This window comes from Rhinopithecus bieti, unplaced genomic scaffold, assembly GCF_001698545.2.
Source record: "Rhinopithecus bieti isolate Rb0 unplaced genomic scaffold, ASM169854v2 scaffold_25288, whole genome shotgun sequence".
Taxonomy (NCBI): Eukaryota; Metazoa; Chordata; class Mammalia; order Primates; family Cercopithecidae; genus Rhinopithecus; species Rhinopithecus bieti.
Window position 1 is genome coordinate 1,243,102 of NW_016811567.1, and position 27,261 is coordinate 1,270,362.

Below are 27,261 nucleotides of genomic sequence, written 5' to 3' on the forward strand. Positions count from 1 at the left end.
GTTACATGGAAAACTAACTCTGATTTTGACAGTAAAAAATCCCTGCAGTCTTTTGGTTTATTTCTTTTATCAACTGCTTCAGATAGAAGAGAACAGGAAGCTTTGTTGCTATTTTGCTTTAGGTTTTACCCTCTCCACCCTACAGACCCTTTCCTGAGAAAGGAAATAAAGGATGTTATGATCATAGGAGCAAAAATGAACAGCATAATTGGGAGAGAATTAAGTGTAAAGGAAGTGAAAGGTAAAAGAATGCTCACTGAAATGGAGCGTTTGTAGAGGCAAGAGAAGATTTAATAAGGAAATGTCATTTGTAGCTATGAGCTTTTAATTTCTAAATGTTAATGTATGCTCAGCAGCACAGATTAACCACACAAGATTAAAAGCTTTGAAAAAAGATTCCAAATTTTAGCATTTGTAAGTGGTAGCTTGTGTTCAAGATGTAGTATGAAATAGTATATTCCATTGTTTCTAAAATGTACATTTCTTCATACTTTAATGTCTTTGAAATCAGGCTGCATCTGCATATCGTAATTTAGTTGTAGTTTTTTTTTTCCTAAATGTGATGCAAAGTAACAAGTAAAGATGTCTGACAGTGCCATCTTAGATTCTGCATTATGGTTTTATACAGTGCTATAAAACGATAATTATTTTTTCAATTCTGTTTTAACTAAGCGTATTTTATGCTAGAAAATGCCCAGTTCTTTCCTAAAATATAGATTGGGGTTTGATTAACTCTTTTAGTTTAAAACATAGTCTCAAATAATATATGGCAAATTTAAATTCCATCTTGGAAGACCTAAAGATATGTATTAGAAGTGAATATATATTCAAAATGTATAATTAATTTATAATCAAAGAATTTGAGAAATTATAAATTGAAGAAGGATATAAATTGTTAATTTCTATTGTCTTACTCAATGATGTTTTAATTCAAAGTTCTTAAACTGCAGAAATAAATTTTAAAACTGCAGTTTTGTAAAACGCAGGTTAGAATGATTTATCTTTACCCTTGTAATTTGAATTGTCACCTGTCTTTGAATGTTAATAAATTTAATGGTGTCTGTTGTTTTTCTGTACAACAAAGTAATCTTGAGATAATATTTGCTGTTTGAGATTCTTACAGTTGTGAAATTTGGAGAAAACTAAAAATTAATTGGGAAATGGCAAAATAAACTGAAAATGGTGAAACAAAAATTAAAAGCTATAGCACAGGCTAAAAGGAAGGTAGAAAGTTTTCTTCAAAATTAAGAACACAAGGTTATAAGAATAAAAAGTTAAGAAATTGAGATGATTAAAATAGACAAAGTAGAGAAGTTGGGTTAAATTTTAATTTTTAAAGGAAGCCAGCTGATTGTTTTAACTTAAAATGAACAAAAATACATTTAATTTATTCTATATATATTTATTGAGCGCCTACTGTGTAATAGGTAATATAAACTTCTGGGCTTTGTATCGTGTTTCTGTATTTCCAACCCATTTACCATATATGGGAACCCTACTGCTACCCTTTTGTACCGCACCCGTGTGCACACACATTTGTATATGAACGCAATCAATTACAGGTGGAAGTCCTCAGGGCTTCTGCGTCACTGCCTGTGCCTCAGCTATCTTTCTGGCCATTTGCAGGAGGCACTATCATTGTCACCATTTGTGTGTAACTGAAGCTTCAAGCATTCTAGATATAACCTCCATCTGAGCATAATGAAAAGACCAGTTATATCGTAACAATCTCCCTCTTGTTAGCTCACAAGCTATAATTTTAGATTACCATCTTCCACGGGGAAAATATGTGCTTTTTCTTCTCTTTGTTGTATCTCTAGGATTTGGGGGTTTTTATTATGCTGGTTGCGTATTGCTTTGCTAAATTGTTCATGAAATTCTTTGACATGAAATCAATCTGCAAGTATCTTTTGAGCAGCTACATATACCTAGTACAGTGCCGTGCATTATTTAGGAAGAAAGCACAATCATTTCTAATTATATTATGGTTGGTTTTTATAATCTCTTAAAAATATTTGTAGAATCAGTAACCAGTGTTCTTTCTTATTATTTAGACGGAAGTGAAAATGTGACAGGATTGGACCTTTCAGATTTCCCAGCATTAGCAGACCGAAACAGAAGGGAAGGAAGTGGTAACCCAACTCCATTAATAAACCCCTTGGCTGGAAGAGCTCCTTATGGTAATTAAGCTTTTTAATGAAGACCAGTGAGAAGTTTCCATTGTATGTGCACACACACATGCATTTACATGTACATATACATATGTTTGTGTGTGTGTACATATATATTTGCATTTTCTAATCAGGTTAGTGTAATTTTTTCAGAATTGATATATTAAAAGTGATTTTTCTTCCCAGAATACCGTGGTAGCAAAGTTAAATGGGAAAACTTTGTACAAAAACCCAAGAGGAAGTCCTCATTGGTATTCAGAAGTTAATTTTCTTCTGTTATCCCTGCTTTAGTTTACCTTAGGTGATTTATTTTTGTGGTCTGCCTTTTCTCTTCTTAATTGATCACACATTTTTTCAAAAGAATATATTCCTGGTGATTAATAATGACTGACTATACATTGAAGATGTTTTTCTGAGCCAAGGTTTCTCAACCTCCACACCGTTGACATTTGGGCCAGGTAATTCTTTGTAGAGAGGAGATGTGGGGGGGCTGTGGTGTTTATATAGAATGCTAAGCAACATTCCTGGCCTTGGCCTATAAGATGCCAGTAGCACTCTCTGTTTCCAACCCCCACAGCCTCTATTGTGACAGACACAAATGTTTTCAGACATTGGCAGATGTCACCTGGGGAAAAAAAATTGCCCCCTGTTGAAAACCATTGCTCATGGGTCATGTATAGCTTATGCAGACTGTTGGTTTCCATGAATATCCTTCATCACCCTTTTTCACTGTCTCTAATAGATAAGAGATTTGGCTAATCAGGGATAAACAGAAATAAAGGAGGGGAAACATATGCAATAACAGTGTAACAATTTGGGCATGAAAATTCTGTGACAGCAATGTGGCTATACTGTTTTTATCACATAGTTTTTTTCTTTTGGGAAAACCTGATGGAGGCCAGTAACAAAATGGTGGATTTAAAAGAATCAGTTCATCCATTATTTTAAGATAGAATTAATATTTGATCACATTTTCAACCAAGAAGGATTTCTGTGCCATTCAGATATGAATACAAATAACAGTATATGAAGAAGGGAAAAATGTATTGTTTAAATTCTAAAGTTTCCAAATTAGTCTCCCCAAAATTAAAAAAAAAAATCATCTGCTCTGGAAGTTGAGTGCCTAGCTACTTGGTTCTCAGTTCAGACTCTAATGTTTTTAACCTTTCCTCATAGGTCCATTTTTTCATCCCTTTAATCATTCCCGTTGCTCTCCTTGGACCATCTCTAGTTTCTCCATATCGTTCTTGAATTGTGGAGCCCCAAACTGGATATTGTTCTCCAATAAGGGCCTGACTAATGCCAAGTATAGTGGGAGGATTATTTCCCAGTTCTTGCATGTTTTACATCTATAACATGGAGTCCAAGAAAATCTGAAATAATATGGAGTTGTTTTATAATTGATTGCAATTTGCTCACTCTGTAAGTCGCTTTCAAGTAGAATACTGACATATTCTTTTAAATTTTATTTTGTTCATTTGTATTTGACAGTTAACTGGTATTTATATCTAGTCAAATATTTAAATAAAACAAGCTTTTAAACCAAAATTGTTAATAATTAATCCAATATCAAATTAAATTTTAAGCACCTACACATGACAGTAGATGTACAAGATTACTATTGATTTCCCTTGTATTATTTTGTATGTTGAGTTATTAATCAGTAAATGAAAATTTAGTTCTTCATTGTTACCCTGGATACTAATTTTTTGAAGTACGCTTTCATAGCATTAAAAAAAAGAAACCTTTTGGTATATTATCATGAGGAAAGTTAACTTTATAATCTGTAGCAAAATATCATAAGTATCAATTGCAATTCTCCGGATTATTTTCATTACATAGTTGGAATGGTAACAAAACCAGCAAATGAACAATCCCAGGACTTCTCAATACACAATGAAGATTTTCCAGCATTACCAGGCTCCAGTTATAAAGATCCAACATCAAGTAATGATGACAGTAAATCTGTAAGTAACTGAGAACTATGTGAGTGAGTGATGTAGTTTTTCCCTTCAGATTTCTCTTATATTAACAGTTACTTACTAAATACTATTACAAAACTGTTTTATCTTGATTTCTGTAATAATCTAACTTCTGAAGAATGTGGAAAAGCTTTATAACTTAGAAGATAGCCTATTTTTTTCCTATTTCATATAGGTTTGCAAATTTCTGTTGAACTTCTCAGAGTTAATTTAGACTTTTATTGTAGTCCCTGTCAGCTGGATCCCATGAAGTTTGATAATATAGCCTTCTAAGGAGCTGTGTTTTTCTTGAGTAAGTTTTCTCCTTGAAGAATTTATACACATTTTTATACCTGTGTTGATTCAGCCAACTCAGCTTCTTCTTTCTGACTTAACAAATATGTTTATTTCTTCCACATTTCACTGAAAATAGCTTTTCTGTGTGTGTGATGGGAGTTTATATATTATTAAAATAATTGATAAAGAAGATTGGTAAGAATTAGAATAAGTACAAAGTTTTAAAGCTTACATGTTCTAACTTATCTTTGAGGTAGCTTTGGTGATTTTAGGTAATGTACTATATTTAGTTTCTCTTTTACATGAAAGCATTGAGGAGTGTAACTTCAAGTGTATCCCAAAGCATAAAGACCTGAGAAAGAGATAGATTTTTTTTTCTGTGACTGAAGATCTGAGATAAATAAGAATATTTTCCCTTGATTTCTTTTCTTTAAATACTCAAATGTGGATGATATAGGATTTATTTGTATACCATGGAACAGTGATGGAAATAATTTTCTATAGAACTTGAAAAACAGGTAATAATTTACTACCAATTTAAATATAATAAAGAATAAATAGCAAGGTATTAATATGTGAACTTTAATTTGTATACTTAACAAATTTTAATGTCACATTTAATTTTTTTCATGCTAGAATTTGAATACATCTGGCAAGACAACTTCAAGTACAGATGGACCCAAATTCCCTGGAGATAAAAGTTCAACAACACAAAATAATAACCAGCAGAAAAAAGGGATCCAGGTGTTACCTGATGGTGGGACTCTAGAATCTATGTCAAAGATATTATAGAATGCTTTTTTTTTTTTTTTTAACTTTTCCTTGAAAATAAAAGCAACTGTGTTTTTTCTACCCAGGTCGGGTTACTAACATTCCTCAAGGGATGGTGACGGACCAATTTGGAATGATTGGCCTGTTAACATTTATCAGGGCAGCAGAGACAGACCCAGGAATGGTACATCTTGCATTAGGAAGTGACTTAACAACATTAGGCCTCAATCTGAACTCTCCTGAGTAAGTTTTTTCTGTTTTTCCATGTCTATACATAATACCTCTTCAGACTTCCAGTTTTTAATATCATGTCATCAAATTATCTCACCTACTGCTACTCATTGTAATCTGTTTTTTCTCTGGGTCATTCCCTTTCATATTAGCTCTTAGATCACTGGCACGCTGCAGTATTCCTTTTATAATTTGGCATTTTATATGTCTGTGTGTGGGTGCGTGTGTGCGTGCGTGTGCAAGTATGTGTGTGTGTATGTAGGTGTGTGTATATATATACACACACCTTCCACAATCCTGAAATCTCAGCTCCTTGAATTTCTTTCCTCCAGGAATTTTTGTCCTGTAGTATACTTCAGCCACTCCTTTAGTTAACCGTTTGAGCTAGTCTTTGTTAGTAACTGCAGTCTCTCAATTTTAAAATCTGTGCTCACATGCTTTCCGACTTCCACTTTCTATTTTCTATTTATCTTCTTCTGGTACTGTAATTCCTGTAATCATTTCACTCCACTGGGGCCTTCAATCTATTGATTCTTCTGTGTTTTAACTGTTTTTCCATATCCCTGTCTCTCTTCTTCTGTGATCAACTCCCTTCTTACCCATGAAATTCTGTGGTCAGTCATAATTGTTCATTTACATATCCCATGACTACTTTGCCATTTTCTCATGTTGTTATACTTGCATGGCCAAAGCTACAGTACTGGTTGTTTCTGCCTATTTCATTCCTGACCTGTGCTACTGAGCCCTGCTAGAGAAAAACACATGATATCACTGCCTGGGCTTCCTTTATTTTCGTACCCAGGAACCTCAAAAGTAGGCTCTTAATTCGACCAGGGATAATTATACCTTGCATGCTTAGTCCATTTACTCTTTTGCTCTCTTATACAATTACATACACTTCTGCATGCCCCTAATACCTTTTCTCCTTGTTCTTACTATCAAATGATGACCTTGCTTTTTACTTTTACTGTACTAAGAAAGATGGAAGCAATTAGAAGAGCACATTTAGCACAATCTAGCCACCAAATCTGACTACCTACAGCCATCTACATCTACGTTATTCTTGTCTTCCACCCTATTACTGCAATTGACCCATGAGTTCTACTTAACAACAGATTTTCACACTTTGTTGGGTCATTTTCATCAACATAGAAATACATTGTTACTTCTTTCATCTTAAAATCTTCATTTGATCCAATCTCCTCTGTAAGTTACTTTCCCATTTCTTTATTTCTCTTTGAAGCAAAACTTTTCAAAGAATCGTCTCCCTTCCTCCAACTTGGTCTTCTCCATTCTCTGGTAAGCCCATTTCAGTCAGGATTTTGTCCCCGCCACTTCACTAAAGCTGCTTTTATTCAGGTCACCAAATGACCTCTATGTTATTAAATTCAGTGATCACTTGGAGAAACTCTTGCTCCTTGATACACATTCTTGTCCTTGAATTTGAGAGCACCATTTTTTACCTCATCCTCACTGGTTGGTCTTTTTCAGTTTCCTTTGCTGGTGCCTCCTCCTTTTCTTCTTGACCTCTTTGTGTCATTCCTCTTCTCTGCATTTATATCCTTTATGGTCTTTTCTAGTCTTATTGTTTTAAATACCATATATATTAAGGAATCCCAAACATATGTTTCCATTCCATACTTCTGAGTGTGAGATTTTTACATTCAATTGCCAATTAAATATTTCTTGAATTATCACCCCCCAACTTACTCTGTCTATAGCCTTTCCAATCTCAGTCAGTGGTAACTCTGTACTTCCAGAAGCTTGACATTATTCTTAACTCCTCTTTCTTTTATACCCCATAATCAGGCTTTTCCCAAAATATATACAGAATCTGACCAAAGTTCACTACTTTTTAACTGCTACCACCCTTGTTTGAATCATTCTCTCTTGCCTGAATACTCCATTAGCCAGTTCCTGGGGGAACTGATTGTCCTTATCCCTCTTCTCATACAATCTCTTCATATAACAGCCAAGAGAGTTCTTTTTGAATAAATTACTCCTCTGCTCAACACCCAGTAAAAGTTTGTGGTTTCATTATGATTAAAAACCCCAAATCTTTTTTTTTTTTTTTTTTTTTTGAGACAGGGTCTTGCTCTTGTTGCCCAGGCTGGAGTGCAGTGGTTCTATCTTGGCTCACTACAACCTTTGCCTCCCAGGTTCAAGCGATTCTCCTGCCTCAGCCTCCTGAGTAGCTGGGATTACAGGCATGTGCCACCATGCCCAGCTAATTTTTGTATTTTTAGTAGAGACAGGGTTTCACCATGTTGGCTAGGCTGGTCTCAAACTCCTCACTTCAAGTGATCTGCCCACCTTGGCCTTCCAAAGTGTTGGAATTACAGGTGTGAACCACTGCACCTGACCAGAAACCCCAAATCTTTACAGGCCTACAAGGTCTTACATGATTATTGTTTGTCCCCTAACCCCACCTCAACAGCTTTTCCCTTTGTTCACTGTATTCCAGCTTCACTGGCCACCTTGTATCTCAGACATGTCAGTCATGTCCCTGCCTTAGTTGCTTTAGCAGTTCCCTCAGACTAGAAGAGTCTTCTGCCAGATAATTAAGATTATCTCCCTCATAGCCTTCAAATCTTCAGATCTGACCACCTTAATGAAACCTAATTGACCACCCTATTTAATAATTATGTGTCCAGTCTCCCCTCCCAGTTCCCTCTAACATGGGCCATTGTTTATTTATTTATTCTGTTAATTGATTTTTGTCTGCCTCCCTCCAATCCACCATTCCTCAACCAGAAAGTGAGTTTCATGTTGTCAGTGATCTTGTTTTGTTCACTGACGTGTCATAAGCTCTTGGAACAGTGCCAGGCACATAATAGGCACTCAGTACCTATTGATGAATTTAAACTTTTACAAATAGTTACTCATTTTTCTTCTTGCCACATAAATAAGTGGGAAAGTAATTTAAATTGGGAGCATGGTATTGAAGAATTTAAAGCATCTTGAGTTGAAGTCAAGTAAAAGTAGAAAATTTTTAATCATGTGTTTTGTATATTGTGATATGTTGTGTTATTTATACTGTGTTGCAAGAATACTGAGGGAAGGAGTCTTATCATATTTTATACACACACATACACCTCCTCCCCCCACACACACACATGCATTCTTCCTTTGCTTCTGTATAAGTCAGTAAACCCAAGTAAGGGAATTAGAAGTAAAGATGGTCATTTTACATTTGGAGTCTTTGTTTTTCCTGAAATAAAATNCACAAAATAATAACCAGCAGAAAAAAGGGATCCAGGTGTTACCTGATGGTGGGACTCTAGAATCTATGTCAAAGATATTATAGAATGCTTTTTTTTTTTTTTTAACTTTTCCTTGAAAATAAAAGCAACTGTGTTTTTTCTACCCAGGTCGGGTTACTAACATTCCTCAAGGGATGGTGACGGACCAATTTGGAATGATTGGCCTGTTAACATTTATCAGGGCAGCAGAGACAGACCCAGGAATGGTACATCTTGCATTAGGAAGTGACTTAACAACATTAGGCCTCAATCTGAACTCTCCTGAGTAAGTTTTTTCTGTTTTCCATGTCTATACATAATACCTCTTCAGACTTCCAGTTTTAATATCATGTCATCAAATTATCTCACCTACTGCTACTCATTGTAATCTGTTTTTTCTCTGGGTCATTCCCTTTCATATTAGCTCTTAGATCACTGGCACGCTGCAGTATTCCTTTTATAATTTGGCATTTTATATGTCTGTGTGTGGGTGCGTGTGTGCGTGCGTGTGCAAGTATGTGTGTGTGTATGTAGGTGTGTGTATATATATACACACACCTTCCACAATCCTGAAATCTCAGCTCCTTGAATTTCTTTCCTCCAGGAATTTTGTCCTGTAGTATACTTCAGCCACTCCTTTAGTTAACCGTTTGAGCTAGTCTTTGTTAGTAACTGCAGTCTCTCAATTTTAAAATCTGTGCTCACATGCTTTCCGACTTCCACTTTCTATTTTCTATTTATCTTCTTCTGGTACTGTAATTCCTGTAATCATTTCACTCCACTGGGGCCTTCAATCTATTGATTCTTCTGTGTTTTAACTGTTTTCCATATCCCTGTCTCTCTTCTTCTGTGATCAACTCCCTTCTTACCCATGAAATTCTGTGGTCAGTCATAATTGTTCATTTACATATCCCATGACTACTTTGCCATTTTCTCATGTTGTTATACTTGCATGGCCAAAGCTACAGTACTGGTTGTTTCTGCCTATTTCATTCCTGACCTGTGCTACTGAGCCCTGCTAGAGAAAACACATGATATCACTGCCTGGGCTTCCTTTATTTTCGTACCCAGGAACCTCAAAAGTAGGCTCTTAATTCGACCAGGGATAATTATACCTTGCATGCTTAGTCCATTTACTCTTTTGCTCTCTTATACAATTACATACACTTCTGCATGCCCCTAATACCTTTTCTCCTTGTTCTTACTATCAAATGATGACCTTGCTTTTACTTTTACTGTACTAAGAAAGATGGAAGCAATTAGAAGAGCACATTTAGCACAATCTAGCCACCAAATCTGACTACCTACAGCCATCTACATCTACGTTATTCTTGTCTTCCACCCTATTACTGCAATTGACCCATGAGTTCTACTTAACAACAGATTTTCACACTTTGTTGGGTCATTTTCATCAACATAGAAATACATTGTTACTTCTTTCATCTTAAAATCTTCATTTGATCCAATCTCCTCTGTAAGTTACTTTCCCATTTCTTTATTTCTCTTTGAAGCAAAACTTTTCAAAGAATCGTCTCCCTTCCTCCAACTTGGTCTTCTCCATTCTCTGGTAAGCCCATTTCAGTCAGGATTTTGTCCCCGCCACTTCACTAAAGCTGCTTTTATTCAGGTCACCAAATGACCTCTATGTTATTAAATTCAGTGATCACTTGGAGAAACTCTTGCTCCTTGATACACATTCTTGTCCTTGAATTTGAGAGCACCATTTTTTACCTCATCCTCACTGGTTGGTCTTTTCAGTTTCCTTTGCTGGTGCCTCCTCCTTTTCTTCTTGACCTCTTTGTGTCATTCCTCTTCTCTGCATTTATATCCTTTATGGTCTTTTCTAGTCTTATTGTTTTAAATACCATATATATTAAGGAATCCCAAACATATGTTTCCATTCCATACTTCTGAGTGTGAGATTTTACATTCAATTGCCAATTAAATATTTCTTGAATTATCACCCCCCAACTTACTCTGTCTATAGCCTTTCCAATCTCAGTCAGTGGTAACTCTGTACTTCCAGAAGCTTGACATTATTCTTAACTCCTCTTTCTTTTATACCCCATAATCAGGCTTTTCCCAAAATATATACAGAATCTGACCAAAGTTCACTACTTTTAACTGCTACCACCCTTGTTTGAATCATTCTCTCTTGCCTGAATACTCCATTAGCCAGTTCCTGGGGAACTGATTGTCCTTATCCCTCTTCTCATACAATCTCTTCATATAACAGCCAAGAGAGTTCTTTTGAATAAATTACTCCTCTGCTCAACACCCAGTAAAAGTTTGTGGTTTCATTATGATTAAAACCCCAAATCTTTTTTTTTTTTTTTTTTTTTTGAGACAGGGTCTTGCTCTTGTTGCCCAGGCTGGAGTGCAGTGGTTCTATCTTGGCTCACTACAACCTTTGCCTCCCAGGTCCAAGCGATTCTCCTGCCTCAGCCTCCTGAGTAGCTGGGATTACAGGCATGTGCCACCATGCCCAGTTAATTTTGTATTTTAGTAGAGACAGGGTTTCACCATGTTGGCTAGGCTGGTCTCAAACTCCTCACTTCAAGTGATCTGCCCACCTTGGCCTTCCAAAGTGTTGGAATTACAGGTGTGAACCACTGCACCTGACCAGAAACCCCAAATCTTTACAGGCCTACAAGGTCTTACATGATTATTGTTTGTCCCCTAACCCCACCTCAACAGCTTTTCCCTTTGTTCACTGTATTCCAGCTTCACTGGCCACCTTGTATCTCAGACATGTCAGTCATGTCCCTGCCTTAGTTGCTTTAGCAGTTCCCTCAGACTAGAAGAGTCTTCTGCCAGATAATTAAGATTATCTCCCTCATAGCCTTCAAATCTTCAGATCTGACCACCTTAATGAAACCTAATTGACCACCCTATTTAATAATTATGTGTCCAGTCTCCCCTCCCAGTTCCCTCTAACATGGGCCATTGTTTATTTATTTATTCTGTTAATTGATTTTGTCTGCCTCCCTCCAATCCACCATTCCTCAACCAGAAAGTGAGTTTCATGTTGTCAGTGATCTTGTTTTGTTCACTGACGTGTCATAAGCTCTTGGAACAGTGCCAGGCACATAATAGGCACTCAGTACCTATTGATGAATTTAAACTTTTACAAATAGTTACTCATTTTCTTCTTGCCACATAAATAAGTGGGAAAGTAATTTAAATTGGGAGCATGGTATTGAAGAATTTAAAGCATCTTGAGTTGAAGTCAAGTAAAAGTAGAAAATTTTAATCATGTGTTTTGTATATTGTGATATGTTGTGTTATTTATACTGTGTTGCAAGAATACTGAGGGAAGGAGTCTTATCATATTTTATACACACACATACACCTCCTCCCCCCACACACACACATGCATTCTTCCTTTGCTTCTGTATAAGTCAGTAAACCCAAGTAAGGGAATTAGAAGTAAAGATGGTCATTTTACATTTGGAGTCTTTGTTTTTCCTGAAATAAAATTAGAAATCTGTTTTTCTGCTTTGGATTTCAAAATGTTTTCTTTTCCTCCTTATTCAGAAATCTCTACCCCAAATTTGCATCACCCTGGGCATCTTCACCTTGTCGACCTCAAGACATAGGTAGGAGAATCTATTTGTGTTTAGGCCTTTTAAAAAGAAATTTACAACTGAGAATCAGTTAATAAGGCTTTTTTCATTTTATTATCCAGACTTCCATGTTCCATCTGAGTACTTAACGAACATTCACATTAGGGATAAGGTGAGTGTAGTTTATTATTCTACTCAGTCAGCATGAATTTATCTATTTTCACGTGTTTTCAGTTCAGGCAGCATACTATTTTGAAATAATTAGTAATGGTCTCAGGGATATGCTTTCATATATCCATGTTAACATGTTAAATGGTAAATGTTAGGACTGGTAAAAAATAAAAATTCTTATATTTAACAACAGGTTACAACCATAACCACAGTTGATGGGAATAAACTAGATTGGAACATTTGATAAATTTCCTTCTGATAATCTTATTTTATGATCTTAGCAGTAAAAGATTTTCTTTACAAGTATTACAGATACAGTGTTTTAATGAGATGGTCTGTATCTTTAAAACTATTTATGACCTTGACTTTTCTCTGTATTTTTTCATTTCCATTTTTTTAAATCACCTAAAATTCTAATTCTAAAGTAATTATTAACAACAGATTACAGCTTAATCTCTCTTTTTTCAATCTAAGAAAATGGTGGCACTTTTTGCTTTAGAACTGAATGTTTCTACTACCAAAAAAATTCACAATGATATCTAAATTTTAGCCTTGGGAAACAACAATTTATTGAAAAAATAATACAGTTTTGTTGTATATTTGTGTATAAATATGTATGTGTATGTGTATATATATGACAGCATTCTGAGGGTGCCTTACAGTTCTGTGGTCAAGTGGATGTTGACGTTGTGGCCAGGCAAGTAAAAGGGATACCTTTCTCAATGTCTTTTAATACTTCAGTAGATGGAAGGCGAGAAGTATGAGATCGAGAGGTCTCCTATTTTCTATTTGTGGATTGTGTGATTTGCTCTCACCCCCACTATAGAGCTCTTTCGCTCCAGTTACCTAAGTGTTCCAGAACCTTTTCTTATTGCCAATTCGAGAAATACTAATTTAGGAGAATTTGTCACATGGGGGCTGCTGCCTGAATAGGGATAGCATGAATGGAGAGAAAAATTACATTCAGATAATCTGTAATAGCCAAATAAGTATTTAGATATAGGATCAAATAACAAGATAAAAATGTTGTTTTGGTACACTTTTAAGGTTTATTTAAATGTGAAAATTTCTTGGTAGGCAGTTATGTTTCTACCTTGTGGAGAGAAATGTAAAGCAGTTATCTTTCAGGCATCTATTTAAACAAACTAAAAAGCCATTTCTTTATGGTTTTTGTATTCATCATCTGTGATTTGCTGGAAGCATACAACTGACTTGTGAATCACTGTCAGATATAGATTCAGTTAACATTTTTTATAAGCCTTCTATATATTTGGTACTCTACAAGGTGCTTTCATATACCTTCACTCATTTTATTTACTTTCTTAGTAACCCTCATAGGTGTCATTGTCCACATTTGACAAGTAAAGCTAAGAGATGTTAAATAACTAGGACACAGTCATATTAATGAATAATAAAACCAAGACTTGAATACAAGTCCTAGATCTCTGAGCACAATGCTATTGTTAGCATCATTTCCCCATTGGGTATTAAATCCTTGTAGTGGATCTTGCTTGGAAGTTTTTATTGAGCTTTTCTTCCAATCAGCATATCAAATAGATGTATCAGAAATAATTGTTTAAATGACTTGAGTCATTTAAATGAGGAAATTGCCTTTTAGAGTCATAACTACCTATCTGTGTAATCGTGTAATAACAGTTATCCACTACAAAGTGGGGAGTTTTGTTTATCTCTCCATTTTACTTTAGTAGTAGCAACTATATGTTAGGATTTGCAGATTTGTTTTATATTTCAGAATAAGTTATTTTTCTTTTTCAGCTGGCTGCGATAAAACTTGGCCGATATGGTGAAGACCTTCTCTTCTATCTCTATTACATGAATGGAGGAGACGTATTACAACTTTTAGCTGCAGTGGAGCTGTATGTTCAAAGTATTTTAATCACTTTTGTATTATAGTGGATCTTGACTATGCTGAAAACGTCTTTCTTTAAGTGATGATGGCTATCTTTAAATGGGACTGTTTCTCCATCAAGAAATTTATTTTTACATTCATTAAAGTGAATTTAATTTAGATTAAAACCATATCTTACCATGGCTTCATAATCTATATACATAAAAAGAATTTCAAACTTAATGCTGAAACTGGGTGCAGTGGCTCACACTTGTAATCCCAGCACTTTGGGAGGCTGAGGTGGACAGATCACTTGAGGCCAGAAGTTAGGGACAGCCTGGGCAACATAGCAAGACCACATCTCTACAAAAAATAAAGAAAAATATTAGCTAGGTGTGGTGGCACACATCTATATAATCCTAGCTACTTGGGAGGCTACAGCAGGAGGATTGCTTGAGCCCAGGAGTTTGAGGTTTCAGTGAGCTGTGATTGTGCCGTTGCACTCTCTCTAGTGTGGCTGATGGTGCAAGACCCTGTCTCTAAAAATAATTAATAAATGCCAGATTTGTAAGAACACAGAATTGACGTAACTCGTGGGTTTGGTGAATCTAATTTTTGTAAACGTGAGTTATACGATATGATTCAAGACTATATTTTTTACTGCTTGTGGAACCGTATGTATAAATAATTAGATACTGAATTTCATCATTTCATAAACATTATTACTTATAAGCAAGGCACTGCATATTTGTTGTATGTTTTGAAGTGCTGATTAAATAAAGTACACATTTTCATTATCAGCAGCCTATTGGCCAATGTAAACAAATATTAATGTAAAGAAATTGGTTCATTGATAACTTTTTCCCTGAGCAGTTCTGTATTTACTTCATGCTCTAAAAATAAATTTTCTGTCATTACTCATACGTATAGTTGGTAACACATTTTGTTATCAATAGACAACTCTATTTATCATGTTTACTGTAAATTATTAGTAATTATTTATGACCTTATGATTGGGAGAACTTTTCTCAAATTTAAGTATTTCATAGCATTTCTAGTAACATTTCTATAAATGGCTTTCGATGACATAGTGTAAAGTATAAAATTCACTATGTTGATAATGAATTGTTTCATTTCACAACTGAGAGGATTTTCCTTTATATTTTCTTTCATTTTGTGAGATAGAGATCATTACCTGTTCCTTTTCATTGTTCATGAGTAAATAAATACATTCAGGCACTCATTCATCTATCACTGGCAGTTCTGTTTTCATATTTATGTCTTTTTTTTTTTTTTTTTTTTTTGAGACGGAGTCTTGCTCTGCGGCCCAGGCTGGAGTGCAGTGGCCGGATCTCAGCTCACTGCAAGCTCCGCCTCCCGGGTTCACGCCATTCTCCTGTCTCAGCCTCCCTAGTAGCTGGGACTACAGGCGCCCGCCTCGTCGCCCAGCTAGTTTTTTGTATTTTTTAGTAGAGACGGGGTTTCACCGTGTTAGCCAGGATGGTCTCGATCTCCTGACCTCGTGATCCGCCCGTCTCGGCCTCCCAAAGTGCTGGGATTACAGGCTTGAGCCACCGCGCCCGGCTTATATTTATGTCTTAAAAACTACCTCATTATGTTGGTAGGAAAGCATTTCTTTACATGGAGGTTTATTTTGTGGGACGTTACCTCCTCTGGATGCTACTTCCTCAGTTTACAAGTAGTGTAAATTCTCATTGACTCTTGTATGAATTGTAATGGATTTTCTCTTAGTTTTTGAGAATTTAGAATCTGAAATTTGAATTAAATATATTCAGTATAATTTTTCAAAATACTCTATTTTCAAGTTACTTAAATAATTATGTGGAATTTACATAGTTAATTCAGATATACTTTGTATTTAGTTTCTTATCAAATAATGCGAATAGTTGGAGATACCTCAATTTCTTTTCAGTGTTAAGAAGAGCAAGAAAGGAGTGAAGTTTTGTAACATTGTGTCTATTTGGTCTGCCTATGTTTTATCACATTGCTTATAAAACTTTTAAAATCCTTGTTTGTATAAAAGTTTCTTTAGTTAAATAAAGGTGTGTATATTAATTAGTGTGCCTTCTGGACAAATTAAGAAATAATTTTTCTATATTTCAATAGGGTTGTATTTAATAACATAATAAATGAGTAGCAAGCATTCATACTTATTTATTTTATGTGTAATTTTTTTTTTCCCCTGAGGAAAGCTTTACAAAATGTAGAACATGTTTGATGTAAGCCACAGGAAAAGTTAATTATCTTTTCTTTTAAAATTGAAGTTTTAACCGTGATTGGAGATACCACAAAGAAGAACGAGTATGGATTACCAGGGCACCAGGCATGGAGCCAACAATGAAAACCAATACCTATGAGAGGGGAACATATTACTTCTTTGACTGTCTTAACTGGAGGAAAGTAGCTAAGGTATATTTTTTTCCATGTGCAAATGTATAAATCTAAACTTGAAAAAAGAAGCATCCTCTTTTATCTATTTGTAAGTACCAATACATCCAATTCCAATAATGTGCCACATATTTGCCAACTCTTTTGTTCCATCTCCTTGGCTTGACACTTAGAAGAGTGTCCCAAAACAGTTCATTTCACTGATAGTTACATTATTGAATTTGGTAAGAGATTTTGTAATTTTGCACAAGCCTTGGTAACATTCAAAATATTTTTTGTGTCTACTGCATTGTAAAATAAAGATACTTTCTTGCATCCCCAGTCATATATTTTTATATTTATGTAACTTTAAGCAAGGATGAGATTTTTGTAAAAGCAGATATTAAAAGGCTTTTTACACTTGGACTAATTGCAGGAAATACATCTGAATGTTTATTTGTGAGTAATTTTAAGAAAGAAAATTAAAGGCTTAAAGTTAACCATAACTATTTCTGTGACTATTTTGCTAAATATTGGGGAGAAATCAGCTATGGAGAAATGTTAATTATTTTATTTTGGTTTTGCAACTTTTCCTCACTTAAACACCTTTCTAACTGTCCCATGTGCAAAATTTTCATCAGTGTCAATTCATGTTTCATATTTGTGTTTATTTAGTACCTTGTATTTATTTAGTCTGCCTAGTAGAGAATATAACCCACATTATCTGATTTCACAACTCCATGATTTTTCTGATACATTTTCCATCAATGATTCTTAGGATTATAAATTAAAGAGTTAAACTTGTTTGTTTTAAATAAATTTAAAGAGAAGAAAAATGTTTCTGACAGTTCTTTGGACAATTTTTTAGTTTTCGATTTGTTTTTTTTGTTTGTAGTTTTGAATCTCCTTTACTAAAATTATTATTAAAAAAGGTAAAACATTTTAAGAAGACAATGTAAAATGCTTACCAGAGATATTTATCGCAAAAATTTTTTACATCCCAAGAGTTCACGTAAAACTCAAAAAAAGGCCGGGCGCGGTGGCTCACACCTGTAATCCCAGCACTTTGGGAGGCCGAGGTGGGTGGATCACGAGGTCAGGAGATCAAGACCATCCTGGCTAACATGGTGAAACCCCGTCTCTACTGAAAATACAAAAAAAAATTAGCTGGGCATGGTGGAGGCTGCCTGTAGTCCCAGCTACTCAGGAGGCTGAGGCAGGAGAATGGCGTGAACCCGGGAGGCGGAGCTTGCAGTGAACCGAGTTCACACCACTGCACTACAGCCTGGGTGACAGAGTGAGACTCTGTCTCAAAAAAAAAAAAAAAAACAAAAAAAAAAAACTCAANACCTGTAATCCCAGCACTTTGGGAGGCCGAGGTGGGTGGATCACGAGGTCAGGAGATCAAGACCATCCTGGCTAACATGGTGAAACCCCGTCTCTACTGAAAATACAAAAAAAAATTAGCTGGACATGGTGGAGGCTGCCTGTAGTCCCAGCTACTCAGGAGGCTGAGGCAGGAGAATGGCGTGAACCCGGGAGGCGGAGCTTGCAGTGAACCGAGTTCACACCACTGCACTACAGCCTGGGTGACAGAGTGAACCTTTGCCTAAAAAAAAAAAAAAAAAACAAAAGAAAAAAACTCAAAAAAAGAAATAAAAACAGATGTCCCCTAACAGACAACACCAAATAAAATCCACATAAGAAATTAAATCTTTCATTTTTTTTTTCAGATGTATCTCAGTGGTAAATGTCTTTACTTCTCAGACCAAGTCCACATACTGTATTTAATATTTGAATTATTCTAACAGTTCTAATTTATGTGAACATTGTGTTTTCAAAAAGCATATTTATGAGTTAACCTTTTGGTTAAATAATCACATTAATTAAAAATAGTGCCTGAGATATTATATATGTTACCTGCTTTTAAGATATCTAGTATATAGTAGAAAGCTATAGCCTTTGTATCATGGATTTGAATTTAACTCCTGTTGCTGTTATTTATGCTTTGACCTTCTACAATTTTCTTTTTCATGCCTGTTTCCTCTTTTGTAAAATTGAGGTGAGATTTTGCTCTAAGTTTTTATGAAGATTAAATGAAATTTCATATATATTTATATACACATACACATACTGAGTACAGTGCTTGGCACGTGTTGGGTATCTGATACATCTTGGTAGTTGTAGAAGTTTACTGCTATTGTTTTTATCATCATGATTGTAGCTACTGTTTTTGCAAGGATGAAAAAATTAGAGCTGATTGTTAATTAGGTTAGGTCATTGGTTCTCAGACTATAGCTTGTATCAGAATTACCTGGAAAACTTGTTAAAACACAGATTTCTGGACCATACCTCCATCGTTTATGATTTAATGAGTCTGTGGGTGATGCCTGAGAAATGCATTTCTAACAAGCTCCTAAGTGACACCAGTGATGACATGCTGGTCCTGGTCCAGAACTATATTTAAAGAACCTGTGGATTAGGTGATGCTACAGGAGTCAAAAACATCTTTGGAAGAAGAAAAAAATTTTATTAGGAAATAACTGAGGTTTTCTCCATTCAATTTGAACATTTTTGCTCAATATTATTGTAAATTATTCCAAACTTACATATGTAAAAAGGGGTGGATATTTGCAGTAAACAGCTACATAATTTTAGTTAGATATATGTGTGAGGAAATCAACTTATGAGAAAATCAGCTTTCCAGAATTAAGTTCTCCTCATAAAGTTAAATATTTAGAAAACAATGTTAACATTAATGTAGGACCCCTTTAATTTCCAGCAAAAGCAATTCCTCAATCAGGTTAATGTCATTTTAAAGAAAATTTATCTATCTAAATGGATTTACATATTTTATATACATTATATATAAAATAATTTAGCTCAGTTTTATCTATCTCATGTACAATTAAGCTTTTGTCTTTTTAAATGTTTTAACTGTGATGTGAAAAATGTGAGAAATAGTATCATCAAGTTACTCCCTCAGAAATCCCTTTCAAGGTAATAGTTTGTTGGTCCCTTGCACTGACACCCTTTAAAATTATTTTCATAATAATGAAAACAGGCAGAATTGTTGGTATTAAGACATTAATAAGCAGCTCACTCTTGATTATGTTAAAATACAAATTCATGCACTTAAAATTTTGAAGTTGCATTATATTCACAGAATAGATTTTTCAACATTTTTTTAAAGGATATGTTCAGTGCTTTCCCAGAATATTGATTAGGAATGAAGAAATCTGGGACCTGTTCATGAGTATATTTATTAACAGCCTTCATCAAATTATAGAAAATCCATTAATATGTCATGTCCAAATTAACTTGAGTCCCCACCTGTAAAGTGGGTGTGCCTTACTATTCACAGTTAAAGAATGTATATTAAATAACCTCAATTCATTGTAAGAGGCCTACAATATGAATTAATATTTTAATAATAGCTGATATTATGGTGTTCTTGAAAGGTACTGAACTGCTCTACACCATAATCCTGGAGTCCATTCATAATATTTTATGTCCATTCATAATATTTTGTATGAGCATTTTCCCCAAATCACTTACTATTTTCAGGTAATTGTAATATTAAATAAGAGAATAGATAATCTAAACCAGAAGTATTTCTTATCCTCTAAAAATTTTGTGGCCCTGAGTTCTAGAATCCAATCCATTATTTATTTACAGAATTTCCTGTAAATCAATAATATATACATTAAAATGTTGATATTGGGTGGGCATGGTGGCTCATGCCTATAATGCCAGCACTTTGGGAGAATGAGGCAGGACCATCACTTGAGGCCGGGAGTTCAAGATCAGACTGGGCAACATAGCAAGACTCTGTCTCTATAAAAAAGAGAGAGAGAGAAACATAGCCAGATGTGGTAGTGTGCTCCTGTAGTCCTAGCTACTTGGGAGGCTGAGGTGGGAGGATTGCTTGAGCCCAGGAGTTCAAGGTTGCAGTGAGCTGTGATTGCATCACTATACTCCAGCCTAGGTGACAGAGCCAGATCCTATCTCTATTTTTTTTTTTAATTTAACATTGTATTTTGCTTATTCTTTCCTTTTAGATACTTGTAACTTTTTAGCAGGCCATGTTCTCCTGTGTCGTTTTGCTGGAATTACTCATATTTCACTAATTTTAAATTTGCAGTAATTCAGATAGTATATATAATCTTCATGCATAAATTTTTTAAAATAATTTCTTCCACAGTGAATTTTTAGGTGATAGAGGCTGCCTTATTATTAGTAGCTTTCTCAAAGACTTAAAATTTAAGAATTCTTTCGGCCTAATTTGACCTTGTAGATCTATCGGGATTTCTAACAATTAAGATTTTTTATGTCACAGTCTGATATAAATGTGATTTTTCATTAATTTCACTGTTACATATTAGTACAGCCTTATACTTTAGTAATACGTACTTTTCTTCAAAGATTATTTCTAATAACTGTATTTAAGATAGTATGCTACTTCCTAAAATTTAAGTTAATGTGGATTTCTTATACAGGTTTAGCATTCTGATTCAAAAATCTAAAACCTGAATACTCCAAAATCTGTAACTTCTGAACACTAACATGGTGTCACAAGTGGAAAATTCCATACCCTACACCTTTGCTTTCTGATGGTTCAGTGTACAGTGTAAACAAACCTCATTTTATGCACAAAATATTAGTAACATTGTATAAAATTGCCCTCAGGCTATGTGAATAAAGTATATATAAAACAAATTAATTTAATGTTTAAACTTGGGTCCCATCCCCAAGATATCTCATTTTATATGTATAAATATTCCAAAATTCCAAACACTTCTGTTCCCAGAATAAGCAAAATCTCAGATAAGAGATACTCAACATGTAGGTAAGAGAAAGCTAACATTTCATGAGAATTTGAGAAAACACTTCTGCGGTGTATGTTTCTCTACATAAGTAGATCAGTGATTACATTAATGTTTTTATAATATTTGACTGTATGAATCCATTGCATTCAGTTTTGCTTGAATTGAACAAGTAACGTTTGGAGAATACATAACCTAATTTTATTAATAGAAGAACTAAGGTATTAAAAGTTGTCTAAAAGTATTTGAAACTCTTTCTAGCCTTTGCAATCATTGTATTATAATCTAGAAATCCTTTTTTTCCCCACTAAAAGCAAATAGATACATAGATCCTCTAATGTATCATTCGATAATAATAGAAGAATTAAATGTTTTGTTTCTAAAACAAAGGAAGAAAGCTTGTGTTTATTAATTCATCATATGTTAATAACACACCTGCTAGGGACTTGGCACTATTCCAAGTTGTAGGTAGTAGTATACAAAGTAGATAGACACTTGATCCTACAGAATGTAGGAGGATGTGCATGTGTGTAGTGTGTGTGTGTGTATAACATAAACATGTAAATGGTGTTACCAGTAATCAAATTAAATAAAGTAACTTTTATGTATTTTAAGAAGAATAAAAATACGTGGAAAACAAGATTTTAAAACTTGGAAGGCAAAATTTGACCTATATAATTTCTAAATCTCTGATACACTAGAGTCTTTGAAGATTTTTTTAAATTATATCAAAATTATTTATGCTCCTTATGTTTAAATTATATTTTTCTAGGGGAAAATGTACATTGATAAAGTTAATCTAGTTTGAATTCCTAGTAATACATTGTAGTTCACCAATGTGAAAAATTTTAGTTAACTTATTCAGTGTAACTTATCACATTGTGGAAGTTACAATTAGACTATTTTCCCTGTAACTACACATTTTGAAAACAAAAATGCCAATTTTAATTTCAGAAGAATAATAAGAATAAATTTTCTTCTTCACGAATTCAGATACTCAACTTGAACCAAGCAATAAAATTATTTTAATTCCTAGCTAGGGCTGGGAGAGGGAGAGTAGTAGCTACACAGTGCATTAGGGCAGGATGTCGTGGTTGTGGTGGTGATTCTGGTGTTTGCTAATTTTTACTGATAAGCAGATAACCTCTGTGCCTTAATTACTGTACCAGTCACATGAAGTCAACCGTTTCAAGCTAAAGTCACCAAGGTGTACCTTATTTATAAACTTCTGTCAGGGGACTGAATTTTTTTCTTTTTTTTTTTTTCCTTTTTCTTCACCTTATACCAAGAGAGAAGGGGACTGAATTTTTTCAGCATTTCTGGATTGCTGTGTAATGAAGTAAATGAATATGTTTTGGATCTTGGACTAAAACTATTAAAAACGATGTGTTACACTACAAAAGACACAGGCTTTTTGTCACATGGAGGCTTTTTGTCACATGGGTCTGGATCCTAATGCTATGTGTATCACTTACTGTATGACTTGGCCAAGTTACTTGTAAGCCTCATTTTCTTCGGGCACGAAATGAAAATAATGATATCTGCTTTGCAGAATTATTATAAAGATTAGAATAAAATTAGCTATGTCTCTAATTTTAGCACATATTAGGCTTTCAATAAATTCTGCTGTTAGGTCTGTAATATCTTTAAATTTATTTAAATGTAATGTAATATCTTTAAATTTTAAATACTTGGTATTCCATCTTAAAATTTGATCATTATAGTCTAGGTTTTCATTTTAATTTAATAATGGAAATACTCATCATGGAATCAGTTTGAAACCAGACAGATAAGGTAAAATATGTTAACCCATGGTAGCTAATGTCACTTGTTGGCTTAATCTTTAATACATAATACATATTAAGCTTCATAATTCTTTAAGTTGAATTGTGCAGTAATTTGTGCTAATTCAGATTGTAGAATTGGTAAGAGGCTTTTAGAGCCTCTTGCTTTTTGGGGTTGCAGAGGTATTTTTTGTTTGCATTTTTTTTCTAATAAACATAGCTATTCTGCATCTCTATCTTGATCTTGGGTGGGAAGTGTGAAGAAATTAATTTTCACCATTCTTAAATGTTAAAACTCATGAAGTTAATATAGTATTTTGAAAGTTTGATTAAAATGAGCTGGTATCTAGTTAGTCTTCAAATGTTCCTACAGCAGAACCATTGTCTAGTTTTTGGTGGCAGTTGATTTATATTTGAGTCAGGGTTTTGGGTTTGTGAAATGAAAATCTAGCGATGTGTGAGTTTTAAGTTCGTTGTTTTCCCCAGATTTTAATGAGGTTAGAATAATTTTATGTGTTTGCTTTTTTAAAATTTATTTTATTTATTTATTTATTTTTGAGATGGAGTCTCGCTCTATCACCTGGGCTGGAGTGCAGTGGCGCAATCTTGGCTCACTGCAACCTCCACCTCCCAGGTTCAAGCGATTATCCTGCCTCAGCCTTCTGAGTAGCTGGGACTACAGGCGTGCACCAGTACGCCCAGCTAGTTTTTGTATTTTTAGTACAGACGGGGTTTCACCATGTTGATTGGCGAGGATGGTCTCGATCTCTTGACCTCGTGATCCGCCTGCCTCGGCCTCCCAGAGTGCTGGGATTACAAACGTGAGCCACCTCACCCGGCCCTGCTTATTTTTTAATATAAATATAATAAAGACAAATTGGAAAATTATTTCTAAACTTTTTTCATGGACAAAATAAATCGTTAGGTTTTATACTTCATTGAAGGGGCGTTATTTTAAATATCCTGTAATTTCCAGTGATTTAGAGATATAGTAATTGCCCCCCTCTTTTTTTAAGTTAAAAACAATACACATTTCAGTGTCAAATGTTCCATTAGTAGTCTCTTGACTAACACACAGAGAGCCTGTCTATATTTTTGTACTCATCGGTTAGAAACTACAGCGCATTATTTTTCTTCAAGCTGTATTTTATGTACAGGAAAAAGAGTTGGTATATTTGTGTTGATGTTGATTCATATATATTGGGTATTTTATTTATGTGTATAGTAAATACATTTTGACAATAATTTAAGATGAAAAGGAGAAGATATCTAAATTCTTGAATTTGTTTTTATAGGAGTTCCATCTGGAATATGACAAATTAGAAGAACGGCCTCACCTGCCATCCACCTTCAACTACAACCCTGCTCAGCAAGCCTTCTGAAAAAAAAAAGACTTCCCTTTTCTTGGGGTATGGCTGTCTCAGCACAATACTCAACATAACTGCAGAACTGATGTGGCTCAGGCACCCTGGTTTTAATTCCTTGAGGATCTGGCAATTGGCTTACGCAAAGGGTCACCATTTGAGGTCCTGCCTTACTAATTATGTGCTGCCCAACAACTAAATTTATAATTTGTTTTTCTCTAGTTTGAGCAGGGTCTGAAATTTTTTCATTTATTTCCTTTCTTGCCAGCAGACTTGAGTCTGTAAAGACAAGCAAATACACTGACAAAAGTTTACCATAGTTTCTAAAATGTAAAAAAGAAAACCCACAAAAGACTCAACAAAATTAGACCACAAATTTTGCATTGTTCATTGTAGCACTATTGGTAATAAAATAACAAATGTTTGTGCATTTTTATGTGAGGATCCTTCTCGTATTTCATTTGGAAAGATGAGCAAGGTCTGCTTCCTTCATTTTACTTCCCCTTCTGTTTTTGAAAGGCAGTTTCGCCAAGCTTAATGCAAGAATATCTGACTGTTTAGAAGAAAGATATTGCCACAATCTCTGGATGGTTCTCCAGGGTTGTGTTATTACTGAGCTTCATCTTTCCAGAATGAGCAAAACACTGTCCAGTCTTTGTTACGATTTTGTAATAAATGTGTACATTTTTTTTAAATTTTTGGACATCACATGAATAAAGGTATGTATGTACGAATGTGTATATATTATATATATGACATCTATTTTGGAAAATGTTTGCCCTGCTGTACCTCATTTTTAGGAGGTGTGCATGGATGCAATATATGAAAATGGGACATTCTGGAACTGCTGGTCAGGGGACTTTGTCGCCCTGTGCACTAAAAGGGCCAGATTTTCAGCAGCCAAGGACATCCATACCCAAGTGAATGTGATGGGACTTAAAGAAGTGAACTGAGACAATTCACTCTGGCTGTTTGAACAGCAGCGTTTCATAGGAAGAGAAAAAAAGATCAATCTTGTATTTTCTGACCACATAAAGGCTTCTTCTCTTTGTAATAAAGTAGAAAAGCTCTCCTCACTGCAGTGTTGGCTTTGATTTGAAATTGCGAAATTATTTCTTCAACATGAAAATAGAGGAAACAAACTGAAGTTTTACAGATATCAAACTGAATGGTGTGACTCAAATGTCTTTTCAGCTTCAAACAAGTAATTTAATGGAAATGTAGTGAACCATTTCACTTGTAGGTTAAAAATGTAGACAGTATTAATAAGAGAAAACTATTTTTTTAAATGAATTGTGGCAGCATTAGAAATAAAACATTCTAAATACTCTTGGAACCCAACCAAAGTACTTCTGTGAAAAATTTATTAGAAATTTCTTGATGGACCTTTAAATGTATCTCTAAGAAGTAATGTGCAAATTAAGGTAAGCCATAAGGTGGGAATGGGTAGACTTTACCTTCAGTTTGCTGGCCTAGATACCTCATATTTACAAGTTAATGGATTCTTTTCCCATCTATATACAAGTACTGCATTTAAAAAATCTGATGATTGAAGCTACCAAAAGCAGAACTAGAGAGTAGAAAAAAGGCAATGAGTTTTGATCCTTTAAATTTTCATTTTAACCTATTTTCTATGAAGAATAAAAGTCTGTTGGCATTAACCAAATCTTTTGAAAATGAAACATTTATAACATTGCTGTGTTTGTGTACCAGGAATATAAAGTGGCTTAAAATTTACCTTTTTCTATGCATTTTGAGATATGAGAAACATTTAAAAAAACAGGAATTTCTGTCTTTCAGAATTAAACCAAAGCATCTCCTCAGTAAGACAGCACTATGTAATTATCATTTTATCTATTGTACAAAAACCTTCACAGAACACTATACCTAATTTGACATAAACCAGAGTCAAAACATAGAAATGAGTCTAAAAAAGAAAAATTAGATTTTTTCCTAGTAATTCACTTCGTAAAATAAAATGTAACTTTTCCTACATAACCACAAAAAACAAGTAGGAAGAAAAATGTGGAAGGGGATCTTTATTCTGATGAATATAAACAACAATATAGATTGAAGTCTCAACTGAAGCGTGATCATGACTGGTACTGATGAATGACTCAGAAAAGTAAGATAGCTCATATCAAGTGGTTTGTTGTCTTGGCTCTAATCTTTTTTCTCTTTTTTTGTTANATTTTTTCCTAGTAATTCACTTCGTAAAATAAAATGTAACTTTTCCTACATAACCACAAAAAACAAGTAGGAAGAAAATGTGGAAGGGGATCTTTATTCTGATGAATATAAACAACAATATAGATTGAAGTCTCAACTGAAGCGTGATCATGACTGGTACTGATGAATGACTCAGAAAAGTAAGATAGCTCATATCAAGTGGTTTGTTGTCTTGGCTCTAATCTTTTTTCTCTTTTTTTGTTAACTGCCATATACAGAGTTTTAAATGCACACTTTTCCATTTTTCTGAGTTATTTTTATCCTGAATTACCAAAATGAAGAAACTCTTGCATGTTAGCCAACTTTTTATAACTTGTTAATATCAGAAATTACCATGCTGTGGACTTCAAAATACAAGTTACTCTATTTGAAATATTTAAAACACTACTTTAAACTTTTTAAATATAACAC

General features: G+C 34.4%; 1 protein-coding gene across 4 annotated transcripts in view; it reads left to right on the forward strand.

The window, feature by feature from the left end:
- The window catches only part of CNOT2 (CCR4-NOT transcription complex subunit 2), a 117,332-nt gene extending 91,635 nt beyond the window's left edge, over window positions 1–25,697 (forward strand). For all 4 annotated transcript variants that reach the window (XM_017894048.1, XM_017894052.1, XM_017894051.1 and 1 more), the window contains 9 exons: window positions 2,055–2,180; window positions 4,014–4,138; window positions 5,066–5,186; window positions 5,287–5,443; window positions 12,211–12,272; window positions 12,362–12,411; window positions 14,187–14,287; window positions 16,545–16,689; window positions 24,553–25,697. In XM_017894048.1, the coding sequence (XP_017749537.1) occupies window positions 2,055–2,180; window positions 4,014–4,138; window positions 5,066–5,186; window positions 5,287–5,443; window positions 12,211–12,272; window positions 12,362–12,411; window positions 14,187–14,287; window positions 16,545–16,689; window positions 24,553–24,639 (974 nt within the window). In that variant the 3' untranslated portion in view covers window positions 24,640–25,697. The remainder of the gene's footprint in view (window positions 1–2,054; window positions 2,181–4,013; window positions 4,139–5,065; window positions 5,187–5,286; window positions 5,444–12,210; window positions 12,273–12,361; window positions 12,412–14,186; window positions 14,288–16,544; window positions 16,690–24,552) is intronic.
- The last annotated feature ends 1,564 nt before the right edge of the window (window positions 25,698–27,261 follow it).